Source organism: Magnolia sinica, chromosome 8 (genome assembly GCF_029962835.1).
Source record: "Magnolia sinica isolate HGM2019 chromosome 8, MsV1, whole genome shotgun sequence".
NCBI classification, from domain to species: Eukaryota; Viridiplantae; Streptophyta; class Magnoliopsida; order Magnoliales; family Magnoliaceae; genus Magnolia; species Magnolia sinica.
Window position 1 is genome coordinate 82871912 of NC_080580.1, and position 17104 is coordinate 82889015.

Here is a 17104-nt window from a genome sequence, read left to right on the forward strand (position 1 = left end):
CCATCGTGTGAACCCTCTTACGTTATAGTTTGAATGAGAAAATATTGAGGCTGATTAAAAACTTAGGTGGGCCATACAACAAGGAACAGTTGGGATAGGATGGTCACACTTAAAAAGCTTGTTTGGTATATGCCATCTAATTCATTCACAAGACAATCTACCAGAATTAACGGACAAAACGATAATTAAAAAAAAAAAAAAAAAAAAAGAATATTCCAAAACTAATGTGGCATTCTAGAGGTTTTAGCTATGATTCTACTGGAGGGAATAGCTGTTACCCGGCTAAGTGTTACGCTAACCATGTGAGGCCTACCTTTATGTATATTTTTTTTATCCATACCGTTCATCTATTTCTTCATCTCATTTTAGAGTTATTCCAAAACTTAAAAAGATCCAAACCTCAAATGGACCACACCACTATAACAGTAATGAATAACCATTAAAAAACAATTGTGGGGAACAAAAGTTTTGGATAAATCTTATCTTTATATTTACCTTAATCCATGTCCTATTTACATTATTAACAGTTTGGATGGAAAATGAACTTTATTAAAACTTACGATGGACCATTTGGAATTTTTAATGGTGAGGCACTTAATCAACACAGTTTCCTATAGTGTGGTCCACATGAGATTTGAATATGCTTAATTTTTTCCAATAAAATCTAAAATTGTCTGAATAAACGGATGGACGGAGTGGATATAAACAAATATCATCAATGTGGTCCCCACGATAAGGATAACACCCACTAAGGTGTTACCCAGGTAACACCTAATCCGCTCCCGGCTCTACTGGTGTAGGCCTTGTAGACAACCTGTGACGCGGATTAGACGACCTATGACGCGGATTAGCAACCCGACAGTAGCGACTTTAGCGAGTTTCGCTACTGAAGTGACGTCACCACCTTACGTGGGCTCCACCATGATGTATGTGTTGTATCCACGCCGTCCATCCATTTTTAGAGATCATTTTAGGCCATGATCCAAAGAATGAGACAGATCCAAAGCTCAACTTGACCACACCAAGGAAAACAGTGGGGACAATGACGTCCACCGTTGAAATATTCCTAGGGCCCACCATGATGTTTATTTGAGATACAACCTGTTTATAAGTTAACAAAGACATGAAATAGGTAAAACAAAAATATCAGCTCGACCGAAAACAAAAATATCAACCTCAAGAATTTTTTTAAGGGTAGGCGTTTAATCCCCACTGTTTTCTGTGGTGGGGTCCACTCAAGCTTCGGATCTTGTTTAGTATTTGTATCATGCCCTAAAATGATCTCTCCAGATGGATGGACGGTGTGGATACAACACATACATCATGGTGGGACCCACAGAAGGTGGTGACGTCACTTCACAGAGAGTCTAGCTATTGCTACGTTCCGTAGCTAATACGCATACGGCAACCTGAGTTTTGGATCGGCCTGAGACCCAAGAAGAGCGTGAGGGCATGCACTGGATGGAAAGATTGGATTTCATGTAGATATCAACGTGGGCCCCACACATAGCCTCTTAGGTTATGCTTAACTTACAAAGCTTTTTAGTGGACCTAGCCTCTAATCTAAGACATTGGTTTCCCAATCGTTCATATTTTAATTACAAGTGCGTCCCACCTAATCAGATCAATGGAGTATTTTTTTTGTTTTTTGAACTATTTCCATAGTGGGAATTACCTAACGAATGGTTCTGATCTCGTTTTCGTGTGACCTTATGGCATGTGTGCCGCGAATCGCGTCTTCAATCTCTCCCTCGCGCGAATCGCTGCAGCACACCTAGAAAATCTTATTTAGTGTCTGAAAAAATCATTCGGCCGTCTGTACTCTGCACAAGAGAGTTGGAGTGAAAGCCAACGTCCGCTTCTTCTCTCCTTCCCAAAATACCCCTCCAGGTATCTTCTTTTCTTCCCATTTTGCCCCTCGCAATTTCTGTTCTCTTCTCCGAGATTCAGTTGCAATTTCGATCTCACTCAGTTAAAGAAATCTTTCCTTATAATCTTGCCATGACCCCTGAAAAACTGGAATTTCTAGATTTACAGCTGTTTGAATCTCCTTCTGCTTCTGAAACGTTGAACTACTGTATTTGTTGCTGTTCTCTTCGATTTTATTTATTTTATTTTATTTTTTTTTTATTTTTTTTTGGGATTTGGGTTTTTTTCTGTTTGGGTTATTGATTAGATGTGAATCGTTTGGAGCTGGTTTTTTTTTTCGAAATTATATTCTGTTTTGTTGATTGGGAGATTTCTATTTTCAGATAATCCTGGATTATTGATTAGATGTGAATTGCTTGGAAATGGGTATTCGTTGAAATTAGATTATGTTTCGTGGATTGGGAGATTCCTGTTTTTAGATAACAGTGGATTGTTGATTAGATGTGAATTTCTTGGAAATGAATTTTCATCTAAGTTAGATTCTGTTTTGTCGACTGGGATATGTCTATTTTTAGATAATCCATATGCGGTTTATTGTTTTTTTCTCTGCCAACTGATTATCTAAAACTAGAAAAGTCCCAATTGCCCAATCAACGAAACATAACATAAATTTGAAAAAAGAAAAAAACCATTTCCAAAATAGAAATATCTAGCTGACTCCAATTAGTTGGGATAAGTCCTAGATGATGATGTTTTATAATATAGTTCTCTTTAATTGCTTCATTTTCCAATGATTTTATATGATCAATAGGAAATTCTCGTTGCGCTTACTTGTTGTGGCTGTTTTTAATAAAATTTTCTGTTATCTCTGAAAAGAAATAATTTTAATAGGAAATTCAGCGCGGTCGAGTCATATGTCGTTGCTGATATATCACCAGTTCCATATGATGTCAACGCCTTATCTTTCAGTTCATATAGCAGGGGGCGCAACGGCGATACGGGGGCGTAACGGCTCGTAACGGCGCAAAATTTTTTTTTTTTTTGCCAAAAAAATATGGATTAAATCCGGAATATTCTAAGCATTCCAAATATGCATTCATTTATGAACTGGAACATGTTTTTGGTGGTGTAATGGTCCACTCTTTGGTGAGAAGTTGTATCGGACTATCTGATGAATTTATGAACCAGATAACTTGAATTTGACTACAGAATTCATATATTTAATTTTCTAATTATCTACCATCAATGATAGATATATTAGAATGAATGTAATATGAAAATATCTTACATTAGGTGTTTGCAATTATTTTTTAGGGCCAAAATTCATGCGTAAATAGAAAAAAATATATAAAAAAAATATAAAATGGCACCCCAAATATGTAAAATGCACATTAACATGTTCTACTATGATTAACACATCATATGACATCATTAAAACAGCAAAAGAATCATTAAAAAATGATTTTTCGAATTTTAAAAAATGGCCGAAATAAATGCGTAATTAGAAATAAATATAAAAAAATATAAAATGGCACCCCAAATATGTAAATTGCACATTAACATGTTCTACTATGATTAACACATCATATGACATCATTAAAACAGCAAAAGAATCATTAAAAAATGATTTTTCGAATTTTCAAAAAAAGGGCCGAAATAAATGCGTAAATAGAAAAAAATATAAAAAAAATATAAAATGGCACCCCAAATCTGTAAAATGCATATTAACATGTTCTACTATGATTAACACATCATATGGCATCATTAAAACAGCAAAAGAATCATTAAAAATGATTTTTCGAATTTTCAAAAAAAGGGCCAAAATAAATGCGTAAATAGAAAAAAATATAAAAAATATATAAAATGGCACCCCAAATCTGTAAAATGCACATTAACATGTTCTACTATGATTAACACATCATATGATGTCATTAAAACAGCAAAAGAATCATTAAAAAATGATTTTTCGAATTTTCAAAAAAAGGGCCAAAATAAATGCGTAAATAGAAAAAATATTAAAAAATATAAAATGGCACCCCAAATCTGTAAAATGCACATTAACATGTTCTACTATGATTAACACATCAAATGGCATGATTAAAACAGCAAAACAACCATTAAAATTTGATTTTTCGAATTTTAAAAAAGGGGCCAAAATTCATGCGTAAATAGAAAAAATATTAAAAAATTATTAAATGGCACCCCAAATCTGTAAAATGTACATTAACATGTTCTATTATGATTAACACATCATATGACATGATTAAAACAGCAAAACATATTAAAAAAGTATAAATACCTATTTTTGACGAATTTCTGAAAAATGGCCCACCGAGCTTTGATTCAAAAAAATCTGTGATATAATGTGTTTTTATCTCAAATACCTAGCTAAGGTTGGTCGAAATTAGTAGTAGAAGGAGTGAAAAACAGTTTGGAAGCAAGAGGTTTAAAAAAAACAGCAAAAAATGAGCTAAAAATGAAAAAAAAAAAAGTTACCGTTACGGGCCCGTAACTCTTTGCGCTTACTTGTTGTGGCTGTTTTTAATAAAATTTTCTGTTGTCTCTGAAAAGAAATAATTGTAATAGGAAATTCAGCGCAGTCGAGTCATATGTCGTTGCTGATATATCACCAGTTCGATATGATGTCAACGCCTTATCTTTCAGTTCATATAGCATGCACATACATACGTATGTGTGTACTCCCACATACGTGCATAGACATATGGCTGCAACTTGGGTTCAAGTTGACTGGCACAACCTGAGTTAGGGTCAGGTTGCTACAGTCCTTGGGTTAGGGTTGGAATATTCCAGACCAATTTTAAATTGGTTTGGATTCGGTTTGAGCAAATTCAGGTCAGTTCAGATCAGGTTGGGAATAGTCACATGTATTTGGGTGGGGTTGGGTCAGTCTAGGATTGAATATAGAGGAATTCGGGTTGGGCACCCCAGGTTGGAATTCAAGTTGGGTTGGGTCCTCTTGAGGTCAGCTCAAGCTCAAGTTGACCCTCAACCCACCTGATTTGCATCCCTACACAGACAGGTAGGAGTGAAGTTCAGCAAGATGAAATTATATGTGGTTGGAGTGAAATATTGCTAGTTAGATCTCTCTCTCTCTCTCTCTCTCTCTCTCTCTAAGATTGCTAGTTAGATCTTTTTGACCTTGATATTATATCTTACCAGTCGATGAGGCACACAAGGCATGTGGGGAGAGAGGTAGCGGTTTTCAAGACACAGGGGAAGAGGGGTGGAGCAGTTGTAAATTGTGGGGAGTGATTGATACTAGGGCAGAGTGATGGTTGATACTCAGCCACTATGAAATTGTACACGTGCCATATTTTAACTCAAACAAACCATCCGAGTCAAGGACTCGGATAGATCATAATCCAAAATCCAGATTCATTTGACAATTCTAGCCTCTGATTAATTAGCATCCACATATTGACTTTGCACCATTACAGCTTTCATCTTCACTGCCCATTAAATATCCATCAATTAGTCAAGAAATTATGTATATAAATCACGGCCTATTTATGGTTTAGTTTGAGTACATTCCATGCTACGTGTCCAATTTCTTAGAGCCTATGTATATCAGCCACCATACTTTGATTGACTATCAAAGTTTATCTTGTTATAAAGCATTGGGAGCATCTAATAGACGACGGATTGCTGGTTTCATTCTAAATTACCTCATGATCATCATCATCTAAGCCTTATACCAACTAATTGGGGTTGGCAAATTACCTAAATATCCCAATCTTTGGTTTAAAACCATTTTCATGTCCTTTGATAATGCAAATTGCAAAGTTTATATTTCTCAAAAAACTAATTGCAAGGAAAGTCTGCCTCGGGCTACTCGTGCTATAAATAATAGAGGTAATGCAACTCATATAGCATGTACAATACATACATATGCACGTCCATATTAACACTCATACATATTTATACAGATAGACGAGCATACATATGGGGAATGATGGATGCAGTTATTACCACAACAATGGTGCTGGATTTTGTACTACCAAAATTGCAGGCCACCTTAGATTGGTCATATCATGAAGCGCAGATTGACTAAAAAAAAAATCCTGATGTTTGATTAATGGACATTGGTTTGTTGAATTAGGACCTTTGACTGCTTTTCGGTTTGAGCATTCATTAGATCTTGGCCAGTCAAGTTGGGAATTAGCACATACTTCTAGAATATTATTTTGGGTTATAATCCATCTACAATGGGTCCCACTAATTGAGCAGTTCAGATTTCAGTTACTTGCTATGTGTAAAATAGGGACTTGACTCGATCATATTTCACCAAGAATCAAGAAAAAACTTGACTTGTTCAATCGATAAAGACCTGGACTACTTGGTCAAGGCTCGACTGACTTAACTCCTCTCAACTTGACTCACTAAGACCCAACCAATTAAAATTAAACACTATCTAGTCTAGATATTCAATAGTTAACCCGTACTTGACTCAACTTGACTTAGTTTTGAGTCCATTTGAGTTCTCTGGTTCATAAAACCATAAGTAAAACTCGGTGACTTGACCTGACTCATTTGGCCCTCGGTCGAGCCACAATTCACCCGAGTTGGGGCTGAACTGGTCCAACTCATCCAGGCTGGCAGAGACTCTGGGTATCAAACCAGATCAACTTGAACAGATTCTGAATTGACTTGGATGGGTCGCATCAGACTCATCCCAGTTATTAAAACCATGACCAGGGTATTCAAATACGGTTACATAACAGCCATTACGTTATGGTAATGGTGGGAATCATTCCTCATTATAGGGCTGATACATGGGGTTTTTTTTTTCTTCTTCCGAAAAAAAATGGCATAATGGCCATTATGGCCTGTATCGTAATGGTAACATTGGTGGCATTATGGCCACCATTGCCATTATTGAATACCTTGACCATGAGTGGCATTGAAGTTTTCTTTTCATATTGATCTAACCTTTTGTCTATGCATTTATAGTTATCAGTGGTAGCTCAAATCACATTGCATTTTAATAGACAATTCATATAGGTCTGCAATGCGAAAGAAGATGCATACAGACAAATACATGCAGAACCGTCATTGTTAGCTTAACTAAGCAATTCCACAATTGTTATGTTGCTTATTAGTGAATCTTCATTGCAGGCATTATGGGTGTGAGAGTGGGGCTTTTGTTTCTTCTTGTGCTGGGCATCGGCTGCATGTATACAGATGCTAGAAGTTTGGTGATCTCTGATTCTTCGGGTAAGTTTCAAGACTTTTATTCTACTGATGGTTTACTTTTTATAAGATAGTTTCTTCTGATCCCTTTGCCAAGATTTTTGTGATTGTGGTCTAGAAGTTAAATGTAATTAGTATATATTTCCTTCTTGTTTCTAGTAACAATATAAGGGCCTCTTTGGCTGTGGACAACCACTGATCGAATCAGATAGGATTGCTGATCCATTTTATTTGAGTGGGAGATGAAGGGAAGTGAAATGGTATAGAGTGCCCCTTTACATGGTTCCCAATTCTGTTTGGGAATATCAGATAAACCAAATTCCTTTTTCTTATTCAAGCGTGCCAAGGGCCTGTTTGGAGTCTTTGGACGCAGTTTTTCCTTTTTTTGGAGAGAGAACAAAAAATTATTAAGAAGCCTGTCGAAAGACAGGAAAAGAATACAACACAAAACAGATCTAAACTACAGAAAAAGCAGCAGCATCAGCTGCTATAGCATTAGGGGCCTATCCCTTAACAAGCTCCAGAACTATGCTAATCACCCCACGTTCCTTTCTTTCCAAATCACCTAGAAAACTGCTGTAGCAGCCTCCACATGACTTTTTTCGCCTTCCCACTTTTTCCTCCATGCCAAGCCCAAAGATCCTACACCAACTTCGGCATATCCCAAGCCACCTTAGATTCAGCAAGAAAGAAGTCCCACAGTTCCCGAGCAAAGTCACAGTGGATGAATGAGTTTTTAATAGTCTCTGCGTCTTTCATGCACATTAAGCAAATATTCAGAAGAACTAGGGATCTCTGTTGAAGGTTATCGATTGTAAGGATTAAGGGTGTCAATGGGCCGGGCTCGGGCCTGAAAAAACAGAATTTTGAATAGGGCTGGCCGGACAGCCCAGAAATCTGAGTCGAGACCTACCCCTGGCCCAACCCATTGACAGCCCTAGTGATGATCCTCTTACGACCAACTAACCAAACAAAAGCTGCGAGGAGTAGCCCCATAATGCCAATGAAATAAGGGGTGGGTGGGACCTTGAAAGCTAGCGGTACGAGACATGAACCGGAAGAAAGTCACTACGGTGAAACTCCCAGATTTGCGCCATTTCCAAGTCAGAATCCTCCTCCCCCAGTGATTGCATCTCATTCTTGAGGTGATTTGACAAATGAATAAACTTTGTGGCTTTATCATCAGAAAAACTCCCACAGAAAGGAGGGCATCACCTCTTAACTCCACTAGTAGAGGAGTAGCATTGTGAGGCTAGGATAAAGTGATAAGGGGCTAGATTTGCTAGACTCGGGACAAGAATCTTGAAGTGCTCTATCTCCACACCACACATCCACCTAGAAACGAATATAGCCCTCGTTACCCAAAGCAAAGGACATACCTTCTCAAGTGTTCCGAAGACCCTATAGCTTTCCAAATGCTTGATGCACGATAAAGAGAGGACCGTTTAGTAAACCATCCACCATCTTGAATACCATACTTACTAGCAATGACCTCCCTCCAAAGACCTCCTGACTCGGAACCGAACCTCCAATGCCATTTACTGAGAAGAGCGGTGTTCATGAGTCCTAAAGCCATGTCCCTCCTTCAAATTTTGGTTTGCAAACCTCATTCCAATTAAGAAGATGGAACATCCGACCATCCTACGCCCCTTTCCACAAGAAGTCTCTCCTCATCTTATCTAGTCTTTTAAGCACTGAGCTCAGGCATTTAAAAAGGGACAAGAAATACACCGGCCTATTTGAAAGCTCCAAATTGATGAAAGTCAGTCTCCCTCCCAGTGACATATATCTGCATTTCTAGCCAGCTAGCTTTCTTTCGATTCTTTCTATGACCTTATCCCAAAGATGGAGAGCGGGCTTTCCAATGCAAAGGGGCAACCCAAGATACGAGGTTGGAAAAGAACCAATCTTACACCCCATCACAGTTGCAAACCGCTCCAAATCTTGCTTAGAAACATGAATTTCCAACATTTCGCTTTTTGCCACGTTAACCTCAAGCCTGGAGACCCATTCAAAGCAAACTATAATTTACTGCAAGCTATCCACAGCAATCTCATCTGCATTACAAAACAGAATCGTATCATTCACATACAGGAGATGACTAATTTTAGGGCCCCTATCAGCAACTAGAAAGCCACTAACCATACTTTGCTCCTCTCCCCTAACGAGCATTCTACTGAATGCCTCGCTGACCACCACGGACACATAGGGAGAGGGGGGTCTCCTTGTTTAAGACCTCTTGAAGCCTTGAAAAATCCTTTTGGCAAGCCATTCACCAAAATGGAAAAGGAGGCAAATTGAACACATGACCGCATCCAACATCTCCACTTCTAACCACACCCCATCCCGTCTAGCATGTAGTCTAAGAAATCACATTCTACATGATCGTGAGTCTTGTGAATATCAAGCTTGCACACCAAACCACTCTTCCTTTGTCTAAATCTGGAGTCGATGCATTCGTGTGCAATAAGAGCTTAAAGGGGAGTTTAGGAAAAAAGGGGTTTTAAGCTTGCTTTTTTGGTCAACTCAGCAAGTCAGCATTTTAGCACCTATTTTTGTCAAGCGGAAGATTAGATGGGGGTTGAAAAGTGCATCCAAACGCACACCATCAGCTCCCATTTGGATGAAAACAGCAGTAGGCCTCAGACACCCCCTACGGAAGGTACATCCAAATGGGCTCCAAAGCACTCCATGTAATTATTGGTTCTAGATTTTTTTCCCCCTTAAATGAAGAGGATATCTAAAACAAAATTGCATCACAGAATATTCTTACGGAATTATAGGTAATTGATTATTTGGCAGATGCCTCTTATTTTAAACAACTTCATCTTGTGTGATTATAGAATTGGATCCAACTGCTGTACATGTTGGCTATTTAGGAGACACCTTTCTTGTTTAGTAACTTCATTTCTATTCATGTTTTAAGTAACAAGATGCTTGGAGTGAACTATATCAGGTTTTCCTTTGATCAGATGAGTAGATTTGACGCATGATGCATCTGTGCTCCTTATTGTCAGCTTGCAAAAATAACTGCACGTTGGGCACAACATTCTATGATCTTGACTGTTCATTGGGCAGGTCTTACGATCAAACATGGTGGAGAAATCTCACCAACTGACGATTTTTAATTATCTGAGCAATGAATGTTGGAAAAGAATGTTCTCTACAGTCATCATTGAACAGGAAAAGGCCCACTAATCAAATGAGTGGGATCGTCTAATCAGTGAGTTTTGTGAGCAGTGGTCCATCCACAGTGGGACCCACCTGACGAGCAGTCTGGATCATGCCCATCTTGCTAAATGTCCAATTTGAGTGCATCGTTCCAAATATAGGAATTCCCACTCTGCCCTCAGATTAGATTTCCCCGTAGGGCTGTTTAGGGTGAGGGTTTTGGGGCAAGGATTTGTGAAATCCACGTATTTCAGATTCCCACTGTTTGTTTTTAATTGGGGAATTTTGCAAATCCACAAAATAATAAAAGCTACTTCATTGCAATAAGTGCTCCCAAATTCGTGGATTTGGTGCTTGATTCCCAAACAGTTGGCTTTGGAATTTGTCAAATTCAAATCCAATGCAAATTCATATTCTCATTTCCTTTATCCCAAACAGGGCCTATGTGTGTTCATCCTAATTATTTGGCAAATTAAAATACAGGCTGTCCTAATTGCTTTCCCATTGAAATACTGCTGGAATTAAATCGATGATCTATGCTTCATGCTTCTAGTTGTGCAGATTAACTACGAGGACCTGAATACCGAAAGTAAAATACCTGGACCTTTAGCAAAGAATGAAAAATTGTGCACATTATGTGAGCAGTTCACTTCCCAGGCAGTAGAATATCTCAATGAAAACAAGACCCAAACAGAGATCATCAATGGCCTTCACCTAGCCTGTTCTAAGTTGCATTCTTTGCACCAGCAGGTACTCCCCCACATACCATTTGGCGACATGAAAATTCCTTCTTCTTCTTCTTTTTTCCTTTCAAACAACTATGATAATTTCCACCTAGTAAATGTTTGTGTGTGTGTGTGTGTTGAATGAATCTACAAGCTACCTGAAATGACAGAGTAGCAAGCTATGGATTCTCTTCGTGGGTAGTAAATCTTTTGCATCTTGAATGTCAATTCTGTTAGAACTTTCTTTCAATATATATATAAAAGGAAAAGCAAAAGAAGGGGCATGCCCGTAAGCTAGGGTGGCATCAGACAGATGTTGGTCCCACATGATGCGTGAATAAAATCCAACCCATACATCAGATGCATCATCGCATTGTACACCCAGGGCCCTAAAATCAGTCAGATGCATTTATCTGGTGGGCCACATTACAACAAACAAGTTGGGAGGGAACATCCACCCTTGATTTGGGTGGAGGGCTCACCATGTTGTATATATGAAATCTATGCCATTCAGACCCTTTACCTGGTTGGGATGAAAGGGCAGGCCAAAAATCAGGCTCTTTCTAAATTCAGGCGGTCCCTGTATAAATCAAGGACAGATGTCCCTGCTCACATTGTTCCATGTTGTGGTCCACTCAAGTGTTAGATCAGGGTGATTTTTGCAACTGGAAGCAATATGAGGTGAGGCATATGATGGACATATTGGATGGCCTTCATACATCACATGGGCCCCACATCTGCCTGGTACCCCTGTAAATTTAGAAGCAATGTCCTACCCAAGGTGTCCCGTATCGGTATCGGTTGGCGTAACGGTGCCCTCCGAAACCGATACGGATACGGGGGCGTAACGACCCGTAACGGCGCAAAATTATTTTTTTTGCCAAAAAAATATGAAAAAATATGGATTAAATCCGGAATATTCTAAGCATTCCAAATATGCATTCATTTATAAATTGGAACATGTTTATGGTGGTGTAATGGTCCACTCTTTGGTGAGAAGTTGTATCAGACTGTCTGATGAATTTATGAACCAGATAACCTGAATTTGACTACAAAATTCATATATTTAATTTTCTAACTATCTACTATCAATGATAGATATATTAGAATGAATGTAATATGAAAATATCTTACATTTAGGTGTTTGCAATTATTTTTAGGGCCAAAATTCATGCGTAAATAGAAAAAAATATAAAATGGCACCCCAAATATGTAAAATGCACATTAACATGTTCTACTATGATTAACACATCATATGGCATCATTAAAACAGCAAAAGAATCATTAAAAAATGATTTTTCGAATTTTCAAAAAAAGGGCCGAAATAAATGCGTAAATAGAAAAAAATAAAATAAAATATAAAATTGCAACCCAAATATTTAAAATTCACATTAAAATGTTCCACTATGATTTACAACTAATATGGACTCATTAAAACAGCAAAAGAATCATTAAAAATGATTTTTCGAATTTTCAAAAAAAGGGCCGAAATAAATGCGTAAATAGAAAAAAATTTAAAAAAATATAAAATGGCACCCCAAATCTGTAAAATGCATATTAACATGTTCTACTATGATTAACACATCATATGGCATCATTAAAACAGCAAAAGAATCATTAAAAAATGATTTTTCAAATTTTCAAAAAAAGGGCCAAAATAAATGCGTAAATAGAAAAAAATATATAAAATATATAAAATGGAACCCCAAATCTGTAAAATGCAGATTAACATGTTCTACCTTGATTAACACATCATATGACATCATTAAAACAGCAAAAGAATAATTTAAAAATGGTTTTTCGAATTTTCTAAAAAAGGGCCAAAATAAATGCGTAAATAGAAAAAAATATTAAAAAAATATAAAATGGCACCCCAAATCTGTAAAATGCACATTAACATGTTCTACTATGATTAATACATCAAATGGCATGATTAAAACAGCAAAACAACCATTAAAAACTGAATATTCGAATTTTAAAAAAGGGACCAAAATTCATGCGTAAATAGAAAAAAATATTAAAAAATTATTAAATGGCACCCCAAATTTGTAAAATGCACATTAACATGTTCTACTATGATTCACACATCATATGACATGATTAAAACAGCAAAATATATTAAAAAAGTATAAATACCTATTTTTGATGAATTTCTGAAAAATGGCCCACCGAGCTTTGATTCAAAAATCTATAATATAATGTGTTTTTCTATCAAATACCTAGCTAAGGTTGGTCGAAATTAGTAGTAGAAGGACTTAGAAACAGTTTGGAAGCAAGAGGTTTCAAAAAAACAGCAAAAACAGAGCTAAAAAAAAAGTTACCGTTTCGGGCCCGTAACGGCCCGTTACGCCCGTATCGGTCCCATATCGGCCGATACGGGTACAAAAAATCGAATCGGCCGTTTCGGCCCCGAAACGGGTAACGGTTCGCACCGTCACCGTTACGTATCGGCCGATACGGCCGATACGTAACCGATTTGGCATACGCTGACTGTACCACTCGAGCGCCCCCCAAAAAGGAATGCTTTATGATTTGAACTCTATAGCATTTTGGATTCTTTCACACATTACAGTGTTCCCCATGTCTGTATTTGTTAAAATTATAGATCAATTGATGCCTTGTTAGCTTGGATGATGCTCATTCTAGATTGATGTAATAACAATACTTGAAACTGCAACTGTCACTGAGCTGGCCATGGGGATTAGAGGAAGAGGATGTATAGGATCCTCGACCTGAGTCTTCTCACAGTATTTTTGCATTTTTAATTTCTAACAAGTGGGGCCCATGGGTTTAATAATCCATACCATTTGTCTGTTTGGCCCCAGTGTATGGATGGGCTATGCTCCAAAAAACTCTCCTTGATAGGACAATCCTAACCCCGTGTTTTGTGGCCTACAAATAGATGGTTAGGAAGAGAAATGTGGCAGTGGCCCACTTTCAACTGAAGAAAGTCACAAGTTTGGGGGAACAGATCTTCCGAGCTGGGAACTTTTTTGGGCTGGCGTTGTCCATCCCAGTTAGGGCCAATGGGATCAACGAAACATGGGCCACGCTTGTTAGAACCAAAAACACAAACATACCATGCAAAGCGGGGATCGTATATTATATAGTCTTCAACCTCAGGAGTCCTCATTTAATCCAGATTGTTTTTTCCAATGGATTCCAGAGCTGATGAACCATGTCCAATGCTCCAAGTGAAAATAGATGGTTAAGAAAAGAAATGCAGGTCCACATTCAACTGAAAAATAAATCCTAAGATTGGATGGCTTGGATCTTCTTGGGTCATGGTGCATCTACGGTGGGACCCATGAAATCAATTATCTGGATTGCTGAACTGTGGGCTGCACTTGTGCATCCGCAGTAGGACCCACGAGATCAAGTGGGTTTCCTTCTGTTGTTTATGTTCATCTTGTAACTTCCATGTTACTCTCTTATCACCCCTTTTCCTTGACGATTGTTTCTACAGTGCGTCACATTGGTGGACTATTATGCCCCTCTTTTCTTCTCAGAGATTGCCACGATACAACCAGAGAATTTCTGCAAAAAGGTCAATCTTTGTGAGGACATGGCAGTCTTTCTTCCACAACAGTTTCAAGATAGCTGCACTGTCTGCCATAACGCTGTAGCCGAAGTTCTAATGAAGCTGAAAGATCCTGATACTCAGGTAAGCTTACTATTCTCTCTGCTGTGAATGCATTTGATGACCAGGTTCTTGTGGTAAATCAAATCCCATTAGACGAGAATTCATAAGTGAAATTATCTAGAAATGTATATGGTCCTCACAATTACAGATATTCCTTTTCTCTTACTATCTATTACTTCACTAAGTTTCAAAAGATATCCCGACGCTGGGTCAAGCATTTGAAAGTGTGTGGCCACAGTTCTCTGATTATATCTGCATTTCTTACTGCTGGCGGGACACCTGACTGTCTGTGTTGCGATATGTCCAGCTAGAGATAATCGAGCTGCTTCTCAAGGCATGTGGTAAGGTGGAGAGCTATGTGAAGGAGGTAAGCACTTCAAGAGCTATTTGAAGATTGTAGAAACCCTTTAAAGCTTGTAGGGATGATTACGCGGGGGTTTACTAATTCCACACGTGGGTATCAGGCTGAGATCCAAGCCATCCATCAGGTGGGTCCCGTTGTGCAGTTACCATGCCTGAAAATCAGGCTGGTCTACTCGTCACGTGGTCCACGATGTTAGAAACAACTCAATGACTTGGGAGAACTGGGCCAAATTCTCTATAGTGTTCATTTGATTTATAAACAGCGGCCCACCTGATCAGTGGACTATCCGATTTTGGGGCAAGGGAATCAACATGATTGGTCCCACCTGCTGGATGGCTTTGTTTTCACATGTGTGCCACATCGGAAAATGTGGTGGCATGCAGATGGGCAACCTTATGCATGTGTGATTAGCACACCTCTACTTGGGTCCAACTTTCGCTGATCCAGACCACTTGTCTGGTGGGCTGTGTCACTAGTGCACCATGTTGCGAGATCTCCTCCATTGTTGAAGCTCGGCCATAAGATCAGTGGATATTATTCCCAGTGTATGTGGACTGGTGTCTAGAACATTGATTTGCATGCCACCAATCAGACAATGTTCTCTGATGGAGGAGAGTGTTGTGGCATGGACCATTTAGTGGGCAACTAGATGAATGGTGTGGATCACCAATTGATGGGACCCACATGAACAGTTGAACCAAACAAAAAAATGCCTTGCATTATGGGAACCAGATATGAGGTTCGAATCGAACCCCTAACAGGGGCATCTTATTACAGCTTATTGTAACAAAACCGAAGGAAGTCTGCCATTTTGCTGAGAATGTGTAGATGAGGAATTATCGGGTACAGTGCTTTGGGATGTGAATAGTCCTGATGCACCCATGCTGTGAAACTGGGGTGGCTGTAGTTCAGTAATCCAAACCATTGATCTGATGGACTTCATGCGAGGGATGGGACCCAATAGTTCCTGTTCAAACACACCTTTTTTTTACACACCCACCCACACCCCATGCACTCACACACCCACCTACCCCACATGGGCACTCGATCCCATGTCTCAATGTTGAAACAGAGTCTATCTACCATTGAGCCATGGAGCTGGACCTGTACAAACACACCCTTGCTTTTACACCATTCGATTATAATTAAAGTGCGACCCTACCATAGCACGTGCTAATTTTCTTGGTTGAATGCTACGTGGCAGGTTGGATTGGCACTTTTAAGTGTGATATGAATGGTTTAAAAGCTAAGATGTATACATGCTAACTCATGGGCACCATTCAAATCATTAGATTGCACGAAAATTGTGATTTGGAGATTCTGAGGCCACGCGCCAATGTCCTTGGTTAACTGCAACATCGCACATCAAAATCACACTTCAACGGCAATCTGACTGCTTAAAAGCTAGCGTGTATGCTAGCTAACGACACACATGAATGCATCATCAAAGCCATAGAATCAAGCGGATTAGTCCCTAGTTTTAGCCATCTGATGGCAGTTCTGTCTTTTTCTTTTTCCTGCAAATTCCTTGGCAGTGTAAGAAGTTGGTTTTCGAGTATGGCCCGCTGATCCTGATCAACGCAGAACAGTTCTTGGAGGACCGAGATGTCTGTGTTGCCATCCATGTCTGCAAGAAGTCCAGCCACGAAGAAGCAACCATGGCGGAAATGCCGTTGATTGAAATGGTGGTCAGCAGTGAAAATAGCTGAAAGTTTAAGCAGTTTTTAAATACACTTATTACTGTCACTATTCTCTTATCCTCCCCCAAATGTGTAGTAGTATAAAAATCAAAGAAGGTACATGTTCATATGGTTGTGATCTATGGGGGCTTGTAACATTTGCTCAAAGGGACAGTTTGTGATTGGATGATTAGGTTGTGCATTTTATTTGATCATCTGGACCAGTATATACAGCTTGATTTGGGGTGGGCCTGTTTTATCCATGTATATCCATCCTGGGGGCACGTGTTTGGGTAAGGATTGTGGCGAGGGGACGGTCCGGATCATCTCTGCTTTTGCCAATTATTTGCAGTTTTTTAGTTTTTGACAAGTGGGGCCCATTGTTTGGCAACTGAGGCCTAGATCATTCCCAAAAAAATCTCTTCTGTGGGGACAAAATCTA

General features: G+C 38.8%; 1 protein-coding gene across 2 annotated transcripts; it reads left to right on the forward strand.

Annotated features, from left to right (window-relative positions):
- The first annotated feature begins 1759 nt into the window (after window positions 1–1759).
- On the forward strand, window positions 1760–16889 carry LOC131253534 (uncharacterized). Of its 2 annotated transcripts, none has more exons than XM_058254565.1 (6): window positions 1760–1890; window positions 7006–7104; window positions 10805–11001; window positions 14443–14640; window positions 14927–14986; window positions 16519–16889. In XM_058254565.1, the coding sequence occupies exons 2-6, from the start codon at window positions 7011–7013 to the stop codon at window positions 16690–16692; spliced, it is 723 nt and encodes a 240-aa protein (XP_058110548.1). In that variant the 5' UTR covers window positions 1760–1890; window positions 7006–7010; the 3' UTR covers window positions 16693–16889. The 2 variants fall into 2 exon arrangements, with proteins under 2 accessions (XP_058110548.1, XP_058110549.1); XM_058254566.1 differs by lacking the exon at window positions 1760–1890 and adding an exon at window positions 1928–1971.
- The last annotated feature ends 215 nt before the right edge of the window (window positions 16890–17104 follow it).

Bases quoted from the DNA above. Each gene is read 5' to 3' on its own strand.
- LOC131253534 (XM_058254565.1), top strand. From the start codon at position 7,011: ATGGGTGTGAGAGTGGGGCTTTTGTTTCTTCTTGTGCTGGGCATCGGC. The intron at 7,105-10,804 runs GTAAGTTTCAAG...TCATGCTTCTAG, and splicing joins GGTGATCTCTGATTCTTCGG to TTGTGCAGATTAACTACGAG. The intron at 14,641-14,926 runs GTAAGCTTACTA...CGATATGTCCAG, and splicing joins TGAAAGATCCTGATACTCAG to CTAGAGATAATCGAGCTGCT.